The 17183-nt window shown below is 35.9% G+C and overlaps 1 protein-coding gene and 1 non-coding gene across 3 annotated transcripts in view; both read left to right on the forward strand.

Moving 5' to 3' along the window:
• Nucleotides 1-17183, forward strand: part of NOX4 (NADPH oxidase 4) — a 147634-nt gene that overhangs the window by 44626 nt on the left and 85825 nt on the right. For both annotated transcript variants that reach the window (XM_060017237.1, XM_060017239.1), the window contains exons 9-11: nt 13570-13786; nt 16073-16237; nt 16360-16422. In XM_060017237.1, coding sequence (XP_059873220.1) covers nt 13570-13786; nt 16073-16237; nt 16360-16422 — 445 coding nt within the window. The remainder of the gene's footprint in view (nt 1-13569; nt 13787-16072; nt 16238-16359; nt 16423-17183) is intronic.
• Nucleotides 15606-15712, forward strand: LOC132430411 (U6 spliceosomal RNA). The gene has a single exon (XR_009520502.1). It is a non-coding gene; the product is annotated as a U6 spliceosomal RNA (small nuclear RNA).

Genomic DNA, 17183 nt, shown 5'->3' on the forward strand with positions numbered 1-17183 from the left:
TCTTATCCATAAATTATATATTTATTTCAAGGTGCATGTTCAAAATGTGTTCCCCCAGTTTTGGAGGCCATTGATTTAGACATCAGTATTATGTGGATCTCCGTCTCCTACGTCCTGGTTCAATTTATTCTGTATCATGGTTCTAGAACGTATAATTGTAGAGCATTAGACACATGGCCATATATAATCCCGACTTCCAGCTAGCCATGGCTGCCACACAGGGAAGAGGGCCACAGTCAGTGGAACCTCTGGGTTCTGTTCTTTTCCCATTGTGGGGCTAACACATTGTGTAGAGCATTAGGGCACCGAGAAAGCCCTTGGTAGAGAAAAACTGCTTTATATTCTGTTCTTTAAATGGCTTGCATGCCTGTCCAGGGCTATTATCATAAAAATGGACTATGAGTAAACGGATGTGCTACTAATGAAAATACTAATTTAAAACATTTGCAAAGTGCTTACTATATGCCAAGCATAAATTCAGAATGATTTAGATGATTTATATTATTAAAGGATTATAGGGTTTTTTTGTTTTGATTTTGTTTTTGTTTTCTTTTTGCGGTACGCGGGCCTCTCACTCTTGTGGCCTCTCCCGTTGCGGAGCACAGGCTCCGGACGCGCAGGCTCAGCGGCCATGGCTCACGGGCCCAGCCGCTCCGTGGCATGTGAGATCTTCCCAGACCGGGGCACGAACCCGTGTCCCCTGCATCGGCAGGTGGACTCTCAACCACTGCACCACCAGAGAAGCCCAGGATTATAGTTTTATAAGGATAAATAATATTGTTAAACCCTTTTTATGGGTGGGAAAACAGATTTAGAGAGAGTACATAATTTGCTAAAGTTTGCTTAACTGATGTATCCTGGATTCAAATCCAGGCATTCTGACTCAAAAACTTATATTGTTATACTTTTTTTTTGGAGAGTTCGGTACTTCCAAGGATTTGGTCTTAAGTTTTTTTAGAGAGGTTAATATCTTGATTTATCTGGAATTGTTCTCTCTTCCTCTCTCTCTCTTTAGCTATAACAGATGAGAGAAAAATATAATAATTTGTTAGTATAATTAGTTATGCATTCTTTTGGCTTTATGTTGTACTAAATTAAAACAGAAAATCTGTTTCTTTGTAATTCAAAGTAGAGTTATTTTTCAAAGTTTCAGGAGTTCTAACAGGCTTCTGAAGTTAGAGAGTATTAAGAGTCCTTTCTCCATTTTTTTGGAAGTAAAAGAAGGTATATTTAAAATTTGATTTTACTTCTGTAGAACAGGGGTCATAAACAGAAAGTGACTTTAATTTATGTAAAGAAATAACCAAAGACATCAACAGAATGAGTTAAATATAATCACTCTATTATACCAACTGAATTAATAGTTCTTTACATATGATTGATTAAAATGAAGAAAACAATTATTAAAATACTGAAATAACTGTTGTGCAACAAATATATAATACTCTAAGCATTCTATAGTACACATTTTTTATAAAGTTTAATTTTTTTAATTGAAGTATAATTGGCAAATGAAATTGCATGTATTTAAAGTGTACAAGTGAATTAACACATCTATCATTTCACAGAGTTTCCTCTTTTTTTTTTTCTGGTGTGAACTTTTGAGATCTACTCTCAGCAAATTTCAAGTATACAATACAGTATCATTAACTGTAGTCACCACGCTGTACACTAGATCCTTAGAACTTATTCATCTTATAACTAAAAGTTTGTAACTCTATAAAGTTTAATTTTTAATAAAACTACATAGATTATGCTTCTGGTGTAGGAAAAATTATTACTGATAAATCTTACAGCTTTCTTAAAATGGAACATTTCTCAAAATGTTCTTTTTTATCTTTAAAGGATCTATCTACAAGTAAATCTATTGAAGCTGTTATTTGTGCCAATGTTGAAGACTTAGACATATCTTTATTTATAAAATTCCTTGATAATGTCATTCTCTAGCTTTTGGTTATACAAGTAAAGTGCAGCTATTCAAAACAAGCTTCTTGAATTTATATTGAGATTTCTGTTAATGGTATGCTTTAGGTTTGAACAGAAAAGCACTATTTGTTGGGCATTTGCTTCTTTCTCTATCAATGTGGTAAGTACTATAATAAAGTGTGAAAGAACTATATAATATATGATACTTAGTTTCCCAGAATTAGTAATTGGTTTGACATTAAACAAAAAGGGTTGAAAGAGCTAAACACAATTTTAAACTGCATATTTTCCAAGTGTAAACATATTTTATTTTCAAGAATTCTGGTGGCCTAGAGAATTGAAGGATCAATGTGGGCTAGAAATTTTAGAAAATTTTTGACTTCAACAATGAAGCAGTTTGAAATTGTTGACTGGTTTCCTTCTATAATCAGACTTCTGTAGTAAGGACGAACAATTGCTTCATATGATTTTCTAAAGTCAATTTTATTTTTATAGAATCTCAAACTTTGGAGGAAGCTCAAAAGATGATTTTGACCAAGAATCTTTGAGTCTCCCTACAATATGTCTAAGTAAATATATAATTGTGAAAAGCCCATTCTGTTTTTGGAAAGCTCTCACTTTCACAAAGTCATTTCTCTTTTGAAACAGAATCTATTTTACTTTAATTTCTACCCAATGATTTAAAAGTCTGTGACTCTGGAGGCCATGGAAATTGAGTTCTTCTCCTTCTTTAAATTCTGTTCCTCTGTTACTTTCTCCTTTGAATAAATTAATAGTTAATATTCATTGAGTACTTATCTTACTAATGGTTGATTTCATTAAGTCCTCCCAACAACTCCGGTAAAATTTGCTGTTATTATTATTATTATCATTATCATTAATATCATGCCTATTGTCCAGGTGAGAGAACAGGGGCACTGAGAGGTGAAGAAACTTGCTGAAAGTCATGGCTAGTAAATAGAAGAGCTTGGGTTTGAACCCAGGTATCAGATTCCAGAGCCCACGTTCCTAACCAGTAAATCAAACTGGCTACAGTTTGGCATGGCTTCCCTGTATCCCTTTCAAATCTGGAAACCAAAATTAAATACGGTGTTCTTGGGGTATGCAATCTATATTGGCAAAGTGGAAGTCTTACCTTCTTTGCTCAAAATATTACAACTCAATATTATTTAAGATCCAATTATCATGTTCCACGATTATGCATGCCTTTAGCTTAACCTAGTTTTCATTCCTATTACCTATGTTTTAGATTTTTTTCATTAGGATAAGCAATTCTATTGCATGGCACCCTAAAAAACCCACATTTCATATATACTAAATTCAGATGTTTTATCAGTGTTCAAATAGATTTTTAAAATACATTAATTTTTTTTTTCCTAGGAGGTCAGTATAACATGGCAATTAAGAGCTACATCACTTAATAGCTGTATGGCCTTGCCAGATAATTTGCCCTTTCTTTTTCATCTATTTTATGGGATTAATAATAAAATATCTATATCAGGGTTGTCTCATGTTTAAATAAGTGAATGCAGCAATGTAGGCAGAATATAGATATATTCAATAAATGTTAGCAGGATAAAAAATTATACTGGTACTGATACTAATAACTGTGTAAGGAAGAAACTCCACATTTAATTTGCTGAAGAATCGTTTTTGTTTTGATAAAGACACTGCACTTTTGAAGAGCCCAGATTTTCCTATCAGCAAAGTAATTTGATAAACATATAACGAAAACTGCTTAGCAGATCAAAAGAATAATCTTAAAGGGCAACAGTTTTTATAATGTTGTTAGGTCTCAAAGGTTCAACTGATTTTAATGATAAAGGTTTATTTTGGGATTTGCAAGACAAGCCTTCTCCTGAGGAATTTTTTTTCTGATTTTTAACACACCTTTCTAGGAGGTTGCCATTTGTACACTGTACTAAAGATATTTCAATTCAGAAGACATTCAGAAAAAATTTTAAAAGCCAAAAATGTTCCCTCTTTCCAGGCATGAATGTAACTGGACGTTTCTTTCTTCCTTTTCATTTGAAAAACTCATCAGGAGGCGAGATATACTGCCATTCTCACTTCCTGATGAAAGGGTATTGGAGGGAAAAGCAATTATGAATGTCACAGAGTCTCAGCCCAGAGCCTAACCCCACTCCTTTGAAAGGCGTGTGGAGGGAAAGCATCGTAAATGAGATAGGGCACTCTTAAATGAGATAGGGCACCCTAGACTTTCAATTTTATGACAGTCAACGCTCCCACTGGCTTTAGCTCTCGGAAGTGTTGCATGGGTAGTAACTGTATTTTATTTTTTATTTACGTAAGAGAGGAAATATAATGTGAGAATTCTGGGAAAGAAAGGGGGAAGGTCCTTCTCAAAGGTGTAGATGGCAGTGAGAGCCAAACAATAGCGAATAACTGAGCCAGCTGGACTTCCCAGACTATATTTTATTACAAAAATGAGACCTGGATTATTCTTTTAAACAGAGCTTTCTGCCACTTGGGACTACTGCTGGCAAGAGTTCGTTGTAGAACATGATTTATATTCTGCTTGAATCATTTTTTTCAGAGAATTTAAAAGGAATGGTTTTCTAGGTGCATGTTTCTAAAAACATTTGTTCTTTAAACCCGAGGAACACAGTGAGCAGCCTTTGTCAACAATGACAATGAACCAGAGGCACTGTCAGCTTCATAGGTATTGAAACTCAAGAAGTTAACCCAGGGTAGACAAATACTTATGAGATTAGGCCTATTGTGTTGGTTTATCTTCCCTCTACTATGCCCTTAGGAGGAGAAAATTAAGAATATACTCTTGGGGGATGGAGGTATTTATGCAATATAGTTAAGTGTTAGAAGTTGTCGATTCCCAAGAATCTTCTCTTTTAGAAGCACTTGTACTGAGGGCTCCTTTTTGGTTTTTTTGTGTTTTTTTTTTGTTTGTTGTTGTTGTTTGTTTGTTTGTTTTTGCAGTACGCGGGCCTCTCACTGTTGTGGCCTCTCCCGTTGCGGAGCACAGGCTCCGGACGCGCAGGCTCAGCGGCCATGGCTCACGGGCCCAGCCCCTCCGCGGCATGTGGGATCTTCCCGGCCTGGGGCACGAACCCGTGTCCCCTGCATCGGCAGGCGGACTCTCAACCACTGTGCCACCAGGGAAACCCTGAGGGCTCCTTTTACCCACACTGATGTGGAAGGAGGAGAGGCTTGTGGGATATTCCTACTGGGGAGAGGCACCAGCTCTTCTTAGAATGTCAAATGGAAACTTGGTGAAGCCAAGGGAAAGGAAGGCCCAGAAGCTGTATGTTAAGCCCAAAGTACAGAATATTAAACACTATATAAAACCTTAGGTAAAAGGGAGAAAGTCAGGTTATAGCTGAAGTTGTAGTTGAATAGTAGAAAATTCTCTGCAGTCTACCTCCATTATGCATCTGCGAGTTACAGTATGAAAGAGAAAAGAACATATAGCAGAGTGATGTATCCTAGGTAAATTATAGTGTTTTTGAGGGTAGGACTGTTTCTTACTTATCTTCATCAGTGGAATCCCTTTCATCATCAATCCTAAATCATCATTCACTCAGTGTTTGCTAGATTACATGGAACTGTATTAATTGGCTTTTAGCTAGGAATGTGTTATTCTTCTAGGCCCTTCCAATTTTCCTCAAATATTAAAGTATTGCAGATAGCAATAAAAATAATCTGTGTATTTATTTAAATGCAACTTGGATTACCATTTTGGGCCTGTCACTTATACTTAGTGTTATCTAGGTAATAAGTTATTATGGCAGCTGGAATATCAATTCCTGTGCCTGAAGAATTAACTTTTAAGTCTTAACTATTTTCGTTGTGTTGTAGACTGGCACATTTTTGCTGGAGATTTTTGTGTGCTTCTGTGGCTAAAAATTCTTTGGATCATGGAGGAAAGTTTTTCATCTCTTTTTATTTGTCTTCTTTCACATTTTTGGTTTTTTAATTTTTTACTTAAAATATATTGGGGGAATAAAATTCCTGAGGGATTAAGTCTTTGTTATGTGGAATTCAAATCCCCCCCATAATATTTACATATTTTCCATATGTTAATAAATATAGTGTTCTATACAACTATGATCTTTAGACATGTATGTGTTTTTTCCCATTTCTAATTTCCCATTCATAGGATTAATTTTCCTTCTTGTGTAAAAAATGATTTTTCTATGTAATAATTCCTGACTAAAGTCTTATGATTTATTTATTTTTGCTGATATTTTATCCTGAAAGCCAGGTAGGGGTGGGAATTGAGATCGTGCGGTATTTTCTCCCATAAGGAGGCCATTGTATAGACAGAGATGTGTAGTATATTTGAAGCATTTTCATGTAAATGAATTAATTTATGCTATGAGCTATGCTTACTAATGCATTTTTAATCTTCTAAACTGTGAGTTAACGTTCTCCCCAGTTTGAGGATAGAAGTAGTGAGCTTCAGCCCAAATACTTTCTCACATAATTTTAACCTCAGTGTTTCTCCTGGGACCTTATTTATAATAACAAGTGGTTCTGGCTAGAGGTACAGGGTGAGAAAGTTGGGGAGGAAGGAGAAGGAACTAGGGCTAAATTTATGGTAAAAATATTTTCAGTACATTAATGTTTTTTATGAAATGTGGAATAATCCTTTTCTCTCCCACTGCCCTTTTAGCAAAGCCTGAAAGCAGAGGAAATAGTAACAAATATTAGATGCTTACATATTTTTTCCTTCCCAAGAGATCAAAGTCCTTTCCTTTATATACCTGTGAAGTAGAGGGTAACAGGCACGGTCTCTCGCTTTCAGCTGAGAAAACGTATTAAAATGACCTATTTTCCTTCACACACGTAGGGAGGGTTGGGATCTTGACCCTATGTCCTTAGACTCCAAGGCTTTGTTTTGCCAGCTGCATTGTGTCTGTGGCAGGGTGCTTAATTGCAGTGCTCACTGCAAAATGAAAATGCGGGGCCCTTTGATAGAAAATTATTAAGCATTTCAAGATGATGGCAACAGAGCACTGAACCAATTACAGTGCCTTTCTAAGATCAGGGTCCTGTGAGAGCACACAGGTCACACACCCATGATGCTGGCCCTGTTTGTGTCGCCCAGTCTCGTACCTTGGGCATCACCACCAGCAAGAGCTAGACACAATACATGCTCCACTCAAGCTGCAGGTTGCGAGTACACTCGGCTGTCTGTAGCAAGAGCCCAGCAAAGAATGCAGAGGCAAGTATCTGGCAAGAATCTGGCCAGACCCGACAAAGTGGGGGTGAGAGTAGAAGCTTTGGTTGGATGGGTATCTGATGCTTAGGGTTTCCCTGAGGCATGCTGGATCCTTAGTTTAGGAAAGCACTCTATTTCTAGATGCTGCTAACAGATAGAATTGACTCTCTTGATGACTTGTCTACCTAGGTTAGGATGGGCTCAGGTTCAGGGCAGGGCTGAGATCTCAGGTTGGACTTTGCAGTACTCAAGGGTGAAGAGGGATGCTGTAAGTTGCAGACCTATTTAATGCTATTCCCTGCAAAGTTGAATGAACACACATGGTTTATTTTACTAAATGCCATTTGCTAAAGTCTAGACATCTTTATTGAAATCAGAATGAGTTCAAACTAACTTCTGTGTTTGTTAAAACCGGGTGACTCCTCAATCACGTGTTTCAAAAATAACCACAAAAAAAATTATTTATATACTTCCAGCCATTTATTAATCCATTCAGTGAATATTTATCGAACACTTGTTACAGATTATAGGCACTGTTCCAGACACCAGAAAAATAGAGGCACAGGACAAATCTTTGACCTTAAGTAGTGTATATTCTAGTGGATTCCTCAGAATCCAGTGAATTCCAGTGGGTTTTGCAATATTGAATTTGGATGTATTTTCTTAAGCTCTTTTTTTGTACTTGAAGCAAAGTAAAAAGAATGGTCAGAAACAAGTTGTTATATTTTTTCTGTAAAGAAAAGAAATATTTTGTATGTTATAGAATACAAGGTAAAAAATAGATTCCTCCTGGGACAAGGATTTTTTTCTCCACTTTAAAAAAGGATTAAAATCACCACAAACATAAAGGTCTCATAAGCAACACTGCATTTGTTAAGAATGTGTAACTTGCAGTTAAAGTAGAGATGATTTTGTGATTCTCTTTTTGGCAGGCATAGTGTTTTGTAATATTTAACTTTTGCCGTAAAAAGTTCTTATGATTTCTATGTTTTAACCTGGTAGGATTTATTCTGTGTACTATATTATTTTCTATGACTTTGTCACAGCCAGGCATTAAAAAATAGTGGTATAACTATAATGCCTAGTGAGGAAAAAAGGAAAGAAAGAAAGAAACCTATTTTGTGGAAACACTGTTCAGTGTTGCAAGCACATCTTGAAATCCTTATGAGTACAAAAACAATAGTGTCCACAACCATGTGTTTTGATACACCATAAAATCCTTGATCTCTCATGATTGAAGGATGCTAGACATTCCAGAGATACTTCAAAATCTCTCTTTTAGAACATAATGCAATATACCTAAAATAAATTAGTAATAAGTGTTCCTATTCCCACATAGGCCATGTGCCTCCTTCCCCAACTCCCTGCCACATCACTGTCTTAACTTGGCAATATTCTCTGCTTACCATTCACTAACGTCTTTTTCTTTCACTTTCAAATGATTTTTCATTTAATTAGGAAAGGTACAACAATATAAGAATGTTCCCTTTATTTTATTATTATTATTTTTTTTTTGCGGTAGGTGGGCCTCTCACTGTTGTGACCTCTCCCATTGCGGAGCACAGGCTCTGGACTCGCAGGCTCAGCGGCCATGGCTCATGGGCCCAGCCGCTCTGCGCGCGGCATGTGGGATCTTCCCGGCCCCGGGCACGAACCTGTGTCCCCTGCGTCGGCAGGCAGACTCTCAACCACTGCACCACCAGGGAAGCCCTCCCTTTATTTTAACTTTTAGATGCACTTGCTGTATTCAAACAAATTATGTAGTTATTATTTGCTTTTAAAATCAATTCACTAGAAACTCACTGAAGACTTACTACATGCAAGAAACTTGCAGGAGGGCTGATGAGATTTGGCAGTGAGTGTAGTTATAAGAGGGATATATAAATGCACAAGATATTATCCCTTCTACTAATTTGGGAATAAACAATGTGCTTTTGTTCATACTACTCCCTCATATTGGAATGCCATTTCCCTAGTCTCTAACATTAGAATCTCCACATCCTTCAGTTGCTTCCCCGTGAAGGCCTTTCCAGAATGTCATAATCAGAGTTCATTATCTCTATGTACTCTCCAGGGGTCACTATACGTCTATATAGCCTTACTCATTTTGGTTTTTAGTTGTTTTTGCTTTCATGCCTAATTATACCCATTAAAGTTGTGCTATTCAATTTAGATTAATTACAATGAAATAATATGAAAAATTCAATTTTTTGCCTGCACTACCACGTTTCAATTGCTCAATAGCCAAATGTGGCCCATGGCCACACAGCACAGATTTAGACCATTTCCACCACCACAGAAAGTTCTGTTGGATGGAAGTGCACTAAATTCTAAGCTTCTTAAAGACAGAGGCCATATCGTTTAAATTAATACGTTTCAAAACTTAAATAATAATAAATGTGAAATAGGTGTATCTCAGTGGTGATGTGGGGCAAGGAAGAAAATCAGGATTATTCATCAGATAGATACAGCTGTGCATTATTTAAAGTGTTAATTAAAGTGGGCTCTGTTGTATTTGAAAAGATTGCATTAAACTCTAAAGAAAGACAAGTCTATTATGTTTGCTGAAATAAATATAGGTACTAGGGATTCAAAGAAATCACAAAGACCACATGTAATATTGAACTCAGTTTTAACAAACGTGGTCACAGTGAAGTAACTGGATTAAAAAGATGATATCTGATTTTTATCTATCAATCTAGCATCTATAATATCTAATGTACATTCTTATTCAAAATCCTTCAGAGTGAAATTATTTTATGGACTTGAAATATAATTTTTAAAGAAATGTTATATTCTAGGGTTGCAAATTCTAAGCATTTCTTCAGTAGTACCAAAGAAATTTCTAAAATTTCTAAAAAGTTCTGTACCAGTACTAAAAAAGTTTTATTTTTTACTAGTACAATGAAAAAGTAAGTTACTGCATTTATTTGAACTTAAAAAATAGCATAAAATTATTGGTTTGGTAGAAATATACTACCTCCTTTTCCAGATATATCACCATGTAGAGCCATAAAGTTTATTCATTGCACACATTGGTCTTCAATTTCAGTATATTGTTCATAAGTAGAATGGGAATTCTGCAGGGGGAGCAGGTCTAGTACATGGGAAGGTGTATGGCCTTTGTACTCTGACTTGGCTACAGACTGACAGTGTGGTCTTGGGCAGATTACTTAACAGTTCTGAATGTTTTCACTCATTCTGAGATGGGGCTACTGACCTTTACCACACAAATGTATTATGAAGTTTGTGGAAATAGGTATTGAAGCAGCAAGCACCTGTCTGGCATGTACTACCTATCCTTCCAATACTAAGTTTGATACCTGCCAGTGTCCTTCCTTTTGAACCCGTCAGTATCTTTACCACCTAATTTAGCCAAAAAACCCAGAGATTCCATGCTTGATTTTTTTCTGATGAATGATATTTTTGGCTTCTTATCATTGTTTGCCCGTAGATCTTTTCTCTCTTATCCATGTTTCTTCAATGGCAACAACTACAATCTGAGACAAAGAAAAGACCATTTTAATGGGCATAGACAGAGGTAACCTATGCCATTAAGCTTGATAATAGCTTAAAATAACATAAAACTCTCAAAATTAAAAGGAATTTTAAAATATTATATGCTACTTTATACACCAAGAATGGCAACATTGTTTATTTGATTGGGCTGTCCTGAAGATTTGTACTGCATAGTAAAAATATTTGTCATTCTAAGGACCATTAGCACATGGGGTGATGCCCACTTGAATGCTGTGATGACTTAGGAGAAGGAATAAATAACATTTCTTTGCCTGATGTGAAGCAGCCGCTTCACACACACACACACACACACACACACACACACACACACACACACACACTCTCACACACACACTCACACACACACACTCTCTCTCTCTATCTGACCTAATTGCCAAGCTTTTGTTTGTTTTGAACCCCTTCCCTTAATGTCTACTTCTTTAACCAACTGATTTGCTGTGCACGATATAGGTTTTTGGAGTGAGGGAGCTCAGGTTTCTGAATCCCATGCTTTGACTACTACTTAATTAATCTCTGACCTAAACGATAGCCTTGTGTTTCTCATCTGTGTAATGGGAATAAAAAGGCCTGGTATGTTATTTTGTTTTGAATTTTAAGTGGGAAATAGATGTTTACAAAATTCCTGACATACTTTCTTAATAAATATTGACCTTCCCCTCCCTTACTTTTTCAAAGGTATGTTGTGAGGATCCAATGATCCAGTGAACTAACATGCTGTATAGTAAGAGGTGAAGAGCTTAGAATTTGAGTCAGACCTGTGTTCAAATCTTGGCTCGGCCACTTATTAGCTGTGTGACCCTAGGGTATTAATTTATTAAAATAGTTTCTTAATTTGTAAAATGGGAATAATAATTTGTATTTCAGGTAGCTGTGGTGAGGGTAATGTGAAATGTATACAAATTGCTCTGGACTGGACCTCATGTCTTCTATACATTACTAAGCCCTTTTTTTTTTTTTTTTGCGGTACACGGGCCTCTCACTGTTGTAGCCTCTCCCGTTGCGGAGCACAGGCTCCGGACGCGCAGGCTCAGCGGCCATGGCTCACGGGCCCAGCCGCTCCGCAGCATGTGGGATCTTCCTGGACCGGGGCACGAACCCGTGTCCACTGCATCGGCAGGCGGACTCTCAACCACTGCGCCACCAGGGAAGCCCACTAAGCTCTTATCAAATCACTCTACTCAAATTATTATTTGTGGTCTGAGTTATGTTCAGCTTCTCTAAAGATATCTTCTAAACTGGATTTTAAGTTTTTGGAGTGTTAGGGGCCAGATCTGACTATCTGTAGCACCATCTAGGATACTGCCAGTTGTATTATGCCAATGTTTGTTCAACTTAGCAACCAATAGAAAAAAATGATCGAGATTTTTGGCCTGCCCACCCATCAGCCACTACCCTTGGGATAGTTAGTAAGAGCAACAGTTTTGGGTAACTCATTACTTGTAATAAAAGCTGCATCAAATTAATGGATTTTTCAAGTATTAAAATGACACAATTGTATTATATGACTAGAACTCTATAAAAGATTACTTTTATAGAGTTTAGATTACTTTTAAAGAGTACTTGGCTCACATTTATATAATATGCATTCATTTATTCCATACCTAGGCCATATCTACTGCATTACTGAAAAAAAATGTGTGTGTGGTCTACCATGGATGTTATGTAATACAACCACTACTTAGATTCTCCTGACGTGTTCTCTGTGCTCTCCAGTGACTTCATAATGACTGGTTTTAGGGAAGAAAGTAAAATAAAGTGAAGAGAGAAAGGGAATTGAACATAAGTAAAAGGGGTAAAAGGGAGAATGATCAGGTTGAGTAGATGGTACATTCCACCAAGACTACCTTAGTCATTGCTAAGTCATTGACCTATTTAGTGTCAGTTTTCTTGTTATAGTTTTTGTTGTTTGAAAATATCATCCTTGTAATATCATTTGTAAAATTATAGCCGTGGTGAACTTAAAGATGTACTTTTTAAATGTACTAAAATTGATTGTTTGGGAGCATGAAGGGTAATTTAAAAACATAGACAACGAGGAAAAATAATTTTGGAAACCAAAATTTTAATATCTCCAAATTAAAATAAACATTTTCAATGCTTTTCAAAATCTTACTTTTTTCTTCAAGATTTGCTTATGCCAAAAAAATTTTTTTTATATAATCTATGATTTCATGCACTATCCCTGTGAGGTAGATCTTACTTAACTCCTTATAAGAAATAAAGAGCACAGAAAGTTGAAGGGTTATCTTAAATCTCACAAAATATGAAATAATAAGAATGGGATTTTAGGGTTTTAAGTTCTCCTTCTTGATTCATTATTTTGAGCCTTTTATGTGGGAGAAATTGAAAAGTAAGCAGGTTTAGGGCCTGATTGCTGTGTATTGTTTTCAGATCACAGGAGATGCAAGCTTCCAGTTTCTGTCGTTATGTTTGTTTAACGTTTCTCTGTAAATCAACAAGGCTTGTTTTATCTAGTCTTAGCCAAATCAAGTATGATCCCCATACTTTTCCATTTGTGTTTGAAATTATAGTGAAAGTACTCATCATTATAGTGTTTATTGAAGTGAAAACTTGTATGTGATTGTATGAATGCCTAATAGACTTGAAGTAAAGGCTGTCAAATTCAAGAATATTTGGAAAGATTGCAAGTGTCTTCTCTACCATGTATTTGTGGCATTTGTGGGGGGGGGGTCTAAATTTTTTGATTTAGTTCCATAGTAAAGAATTTATTAAAAGTTTTAAGATTTCTCAATTGCTCTTAAGTAAGATATATGAGAAGCATTTTTTTTGGATAAATGCTGTGTAAAGTTAACAAGAAAATAAGGTTATTTTCTTGTACTCTGTTCTCTGATTTCAACCTCTTTTTCATCTCCTTGTTTTTATTTTTTTCTTAACTTTAGAGGGCTGCTTAAGTATCAAACTAATTTAGATACGCACCCTCCTGGCTGCATCAATCTTAATGGAACCCGCTACCAGAATATTCACTTACCAGAGTATCTCTCAGAACATTTTCATGAATCTTTCCCTGGAGGATTTTCAAAACCAGATGAGCTTACCCAGAACACATTTGTGAAGATTTGTATGGAAGAGCCCAGGTTCCAAGCTAATTTTCCACAGGTCAGATTAATTCTATGTCTTTAATAGTCTCTGCAAAGTCCATGTTTCCATAACAATTGATCAACATTGTATTTCGACATGTTTTTGAAGGTAATGAAGCAATTATTCTTGCAGAAGAGAATGTTTCAGGATGTTTCAATAGCAAGTTAGTACCTATTGTTTCATTATAGGCAGCCGACAGCTCAACGAGGAAGACCTATTATATTACAGAATATAGAAAATCCCTGCTTAACTGATCATATGGTCTTTGCATACTGTGGCACTGGTACTTGCCACAAGAAAGGTAGCAAAGATATTTTCCTTATGCATTGAGAAAAATAAGTTGAATAAGGAAAACAATAGTGAAAGAACTAGTACTACTACTAATAATTATTATGGTATATTATAATATTATGGTACAATATTATATATAATATTATAAATACTAAGCTGTAAAATCAATTTATTGAATGCTTAATATCATCTGCTAGGAACTATGCTAAAATATATTATATGCATAATTTCTTCAGTATTCACAACTCTTTGAAGTAATTAGTATCATCCTCAATTTTCTGATGAGGAAATTGTGGCTTAAATACATAAAATACCTTGACCAAACTCTACAGGCTAACACGTGGGAGAAGTAGAGTGTAAAACCAGGTTGTTGATTTGCTCTTAGAAAACTTCTTTCCCAAAGACCCAGCCAGTAGTTTGATAAAGGTCCTAATCTTCCCTTGTGGCCACGGGAGCTGCCCACATGGGTATTATGCCCTGTATTCTTTGGCTGTAGCAAGTGAAAATCAGGGAATGGTGATGTTGAATGTCTGTTTTAAGAAGAAGAAAGGGGGATCAAAAGGTCGAGTTTGTAGATGACTTTGGAGTGAGTGAGTGTTAGTCTTGTGTTTATTATTAATAATAACCCTCTAGATTTCTATTAGACTTTACAACCTTCATTGCTTTTCTGGGCTTCACACAATACTATATGTTAGGGAGGGCAGGTATTGGGACTCCCACTTTACTTGTGTGCGACCTGATGCTCGAATGGTGACTGCCCCAAAGTTGCAGAGCTTGTCCTGTGATGCTTACTCTTCACACAGTTTCTAACCAAATGTGAGGAAGAGGCATGCTTTGCGTGGAAGAATATAGTTCTGGAATAACTCTGTAAATAAGGTTTAAAGAAGTGACCATGAAAATAAGTTTGGGTTGGAGGCCTCCAGGTTTTGAGGGAGGTAAAGTATGCAGCTGTAAGAGAAAGGTTGGCTACACAGGTTACGCAGTTATCCTGGGATCAGGGCTATCCCTCCAGCACACATGCAAAATTGTCATGGTTTCCAAATTCTAAATATTATCTGCTATTCATATTACGTAAAAGTAAGTTGTGAACAACACATGTGGTATACCCATATTTAAAAATATGTGCATATCTGTATTTTACGTTGGGTATACATTTTGTATACGTACATTATGCATATACATTGTGTGCATCATCAATATCTATGGTTCTCATTTTTTTAACAAACATTGAACTGGTACATTTTTGTTAAAATCATCTTCAGATTTATTTGAGCTTTTACTTCCCTTTCTTCTCTTGTTAGATAAAGATATTGTATATATATACATTATATATTTCTGGTGTGCACAGAAGGATACATGAAACAACGTATGCTTACCTGTTAATGGTAGTTATACCCTTAGCAAGGGCTAGAGGGTAGGGTCTTGATATTACTTCCCCTTTTATTTCATACTTTACTCTTGTTTAAGTTGCAGTGAGCATCTGTTGTTTTTTACGCATTTTTCTTTACACTTTGTTATTTAAAATACAGATTAAAATATTATTACTGTTCTCACTTCAGCAGCACATATACTAAAAGTGGAACGATACAGAGAAGATTAACATGGCCCCTGCACAAGGATGACAGGCAAACTCATGAAGCGTTCCATATCTTTGGCCATGTAACTTGCTTTGGCCAATGGGATGCTAGTGGATGTGATGTGAGCAGAGGATATGATGTGTGTGCTTGTCTGATTGGGCTTGTCCTCTTGTACTTCTACCAGCACCATGGCAAGAGCATACCTGGGGTAGCCACTGCTCCTCAAGCTTTGGTCCTATGATGTGACACATGGAACAAACACCCCAGTTGTCCTACAGATATGTTACCAAGAAATAAATGTTTATTATTGAATGCTAAAAAATATATATTATTACTGTATTATTACTGTAATGTGTCAAATAAGCAGTTGGGCAGGATATAAAGATTCTTATAATACGAGAGTTTCTTAAAGTGTATTTCAAAAATTCTCCGTTAGACCTGGCTTTGGATTTCTGGACCTTTGTGCCTGTATTGTGCTGAAAGGCTTTACAGGTGTATCCGGAGCAATAAACCAGTCACCATCATCTCAGTCATAAGTCATCCCTCAGATGTCATGGAAATCCGAATGGTCAAAGAAAATTTTAAAGCAAGACCTGGCCAGGTGAGTCAGTGTCCGGAAACTTTTAAAATACCCTTTATCTTTACATATTTTTTGAAAATTAACATCATTAGACTATTTGGATTTCTTTTCTGGTCATTTAAAAATTGTTTGTTGCTTTTTAGTATATTGTTCTACATTGTCCCAGTGTGTCTGCATTGGAAAACCATCCATTTACTCTCACAATGGTAAGAAACTTGTTTTTTGATTTTTTAATTTTTAGAATGAAATGTGTCTTTTTCTTTTTGTGTGTGTACACTCCACTCCATATCATTCAGACCTGTCACAATATCCTTAATGTTTAAGTAAGCCATCTTTTTACAAAGAAATATAATTATTCAGAAACTTTTAAACTATTTATTATTTTCTACAACTTTAAACTTCAGGAAATAGTATATTTAATTCATTAAACCTTGTTGATTCAAAATGCAGAAAATTTCCTGAATATTTGGACTCTTCCTTTTATGAATTATGTACCAAAATATAATATGTGCATGATTTTCTTTAGAGAGATTAAAATTATAGAAAAGGAAATTACTCTGGGTTGAGGTGGAAGCATAAGAAAATGTTCAGAAAAGAAAAAGCCCAGTATAATTGGCACCCAGGTTGTGTATGGAGAAAGGAAAGGAAAATAAGGTCAGAAAAATAAAATGGAATAATAATGAGGGGAAATCTAGCTAAATAACGGCATTATCAAATATTGTTAGCCCGTTGTTTAATGTTATTTTTTTCCATTATACAAATGGCCTGAACCCATTATAAAAAAGTAGACAATTCACAAGCATGTAAGATCACATTATAACTTTTCCTCATTTCCCCACTCCCCAGTCCTTTTCTTGAGTTTGACCTATATTCTTCCAGGTATTTTTCTGTATACTTTGGCATATATAGGTGTCTGGCATTTGTTTGCTGGATCCTTTGTTTTATCATTTTCTCTTTTTACACAACA

Source organism: Delphinus delphis, chromosome 8 (assembly GCF_949987515.2).
Source record: "Delphinus delphis chromosome 8, mDelDel1.2, whole genome shotgun sequence".
Lineage (NCBI taxonomy): Eukaryota > Metazoa > Chordata > Mammalia > Artiodactyla > Delphinidae > Delphinus > Delphinus delphis.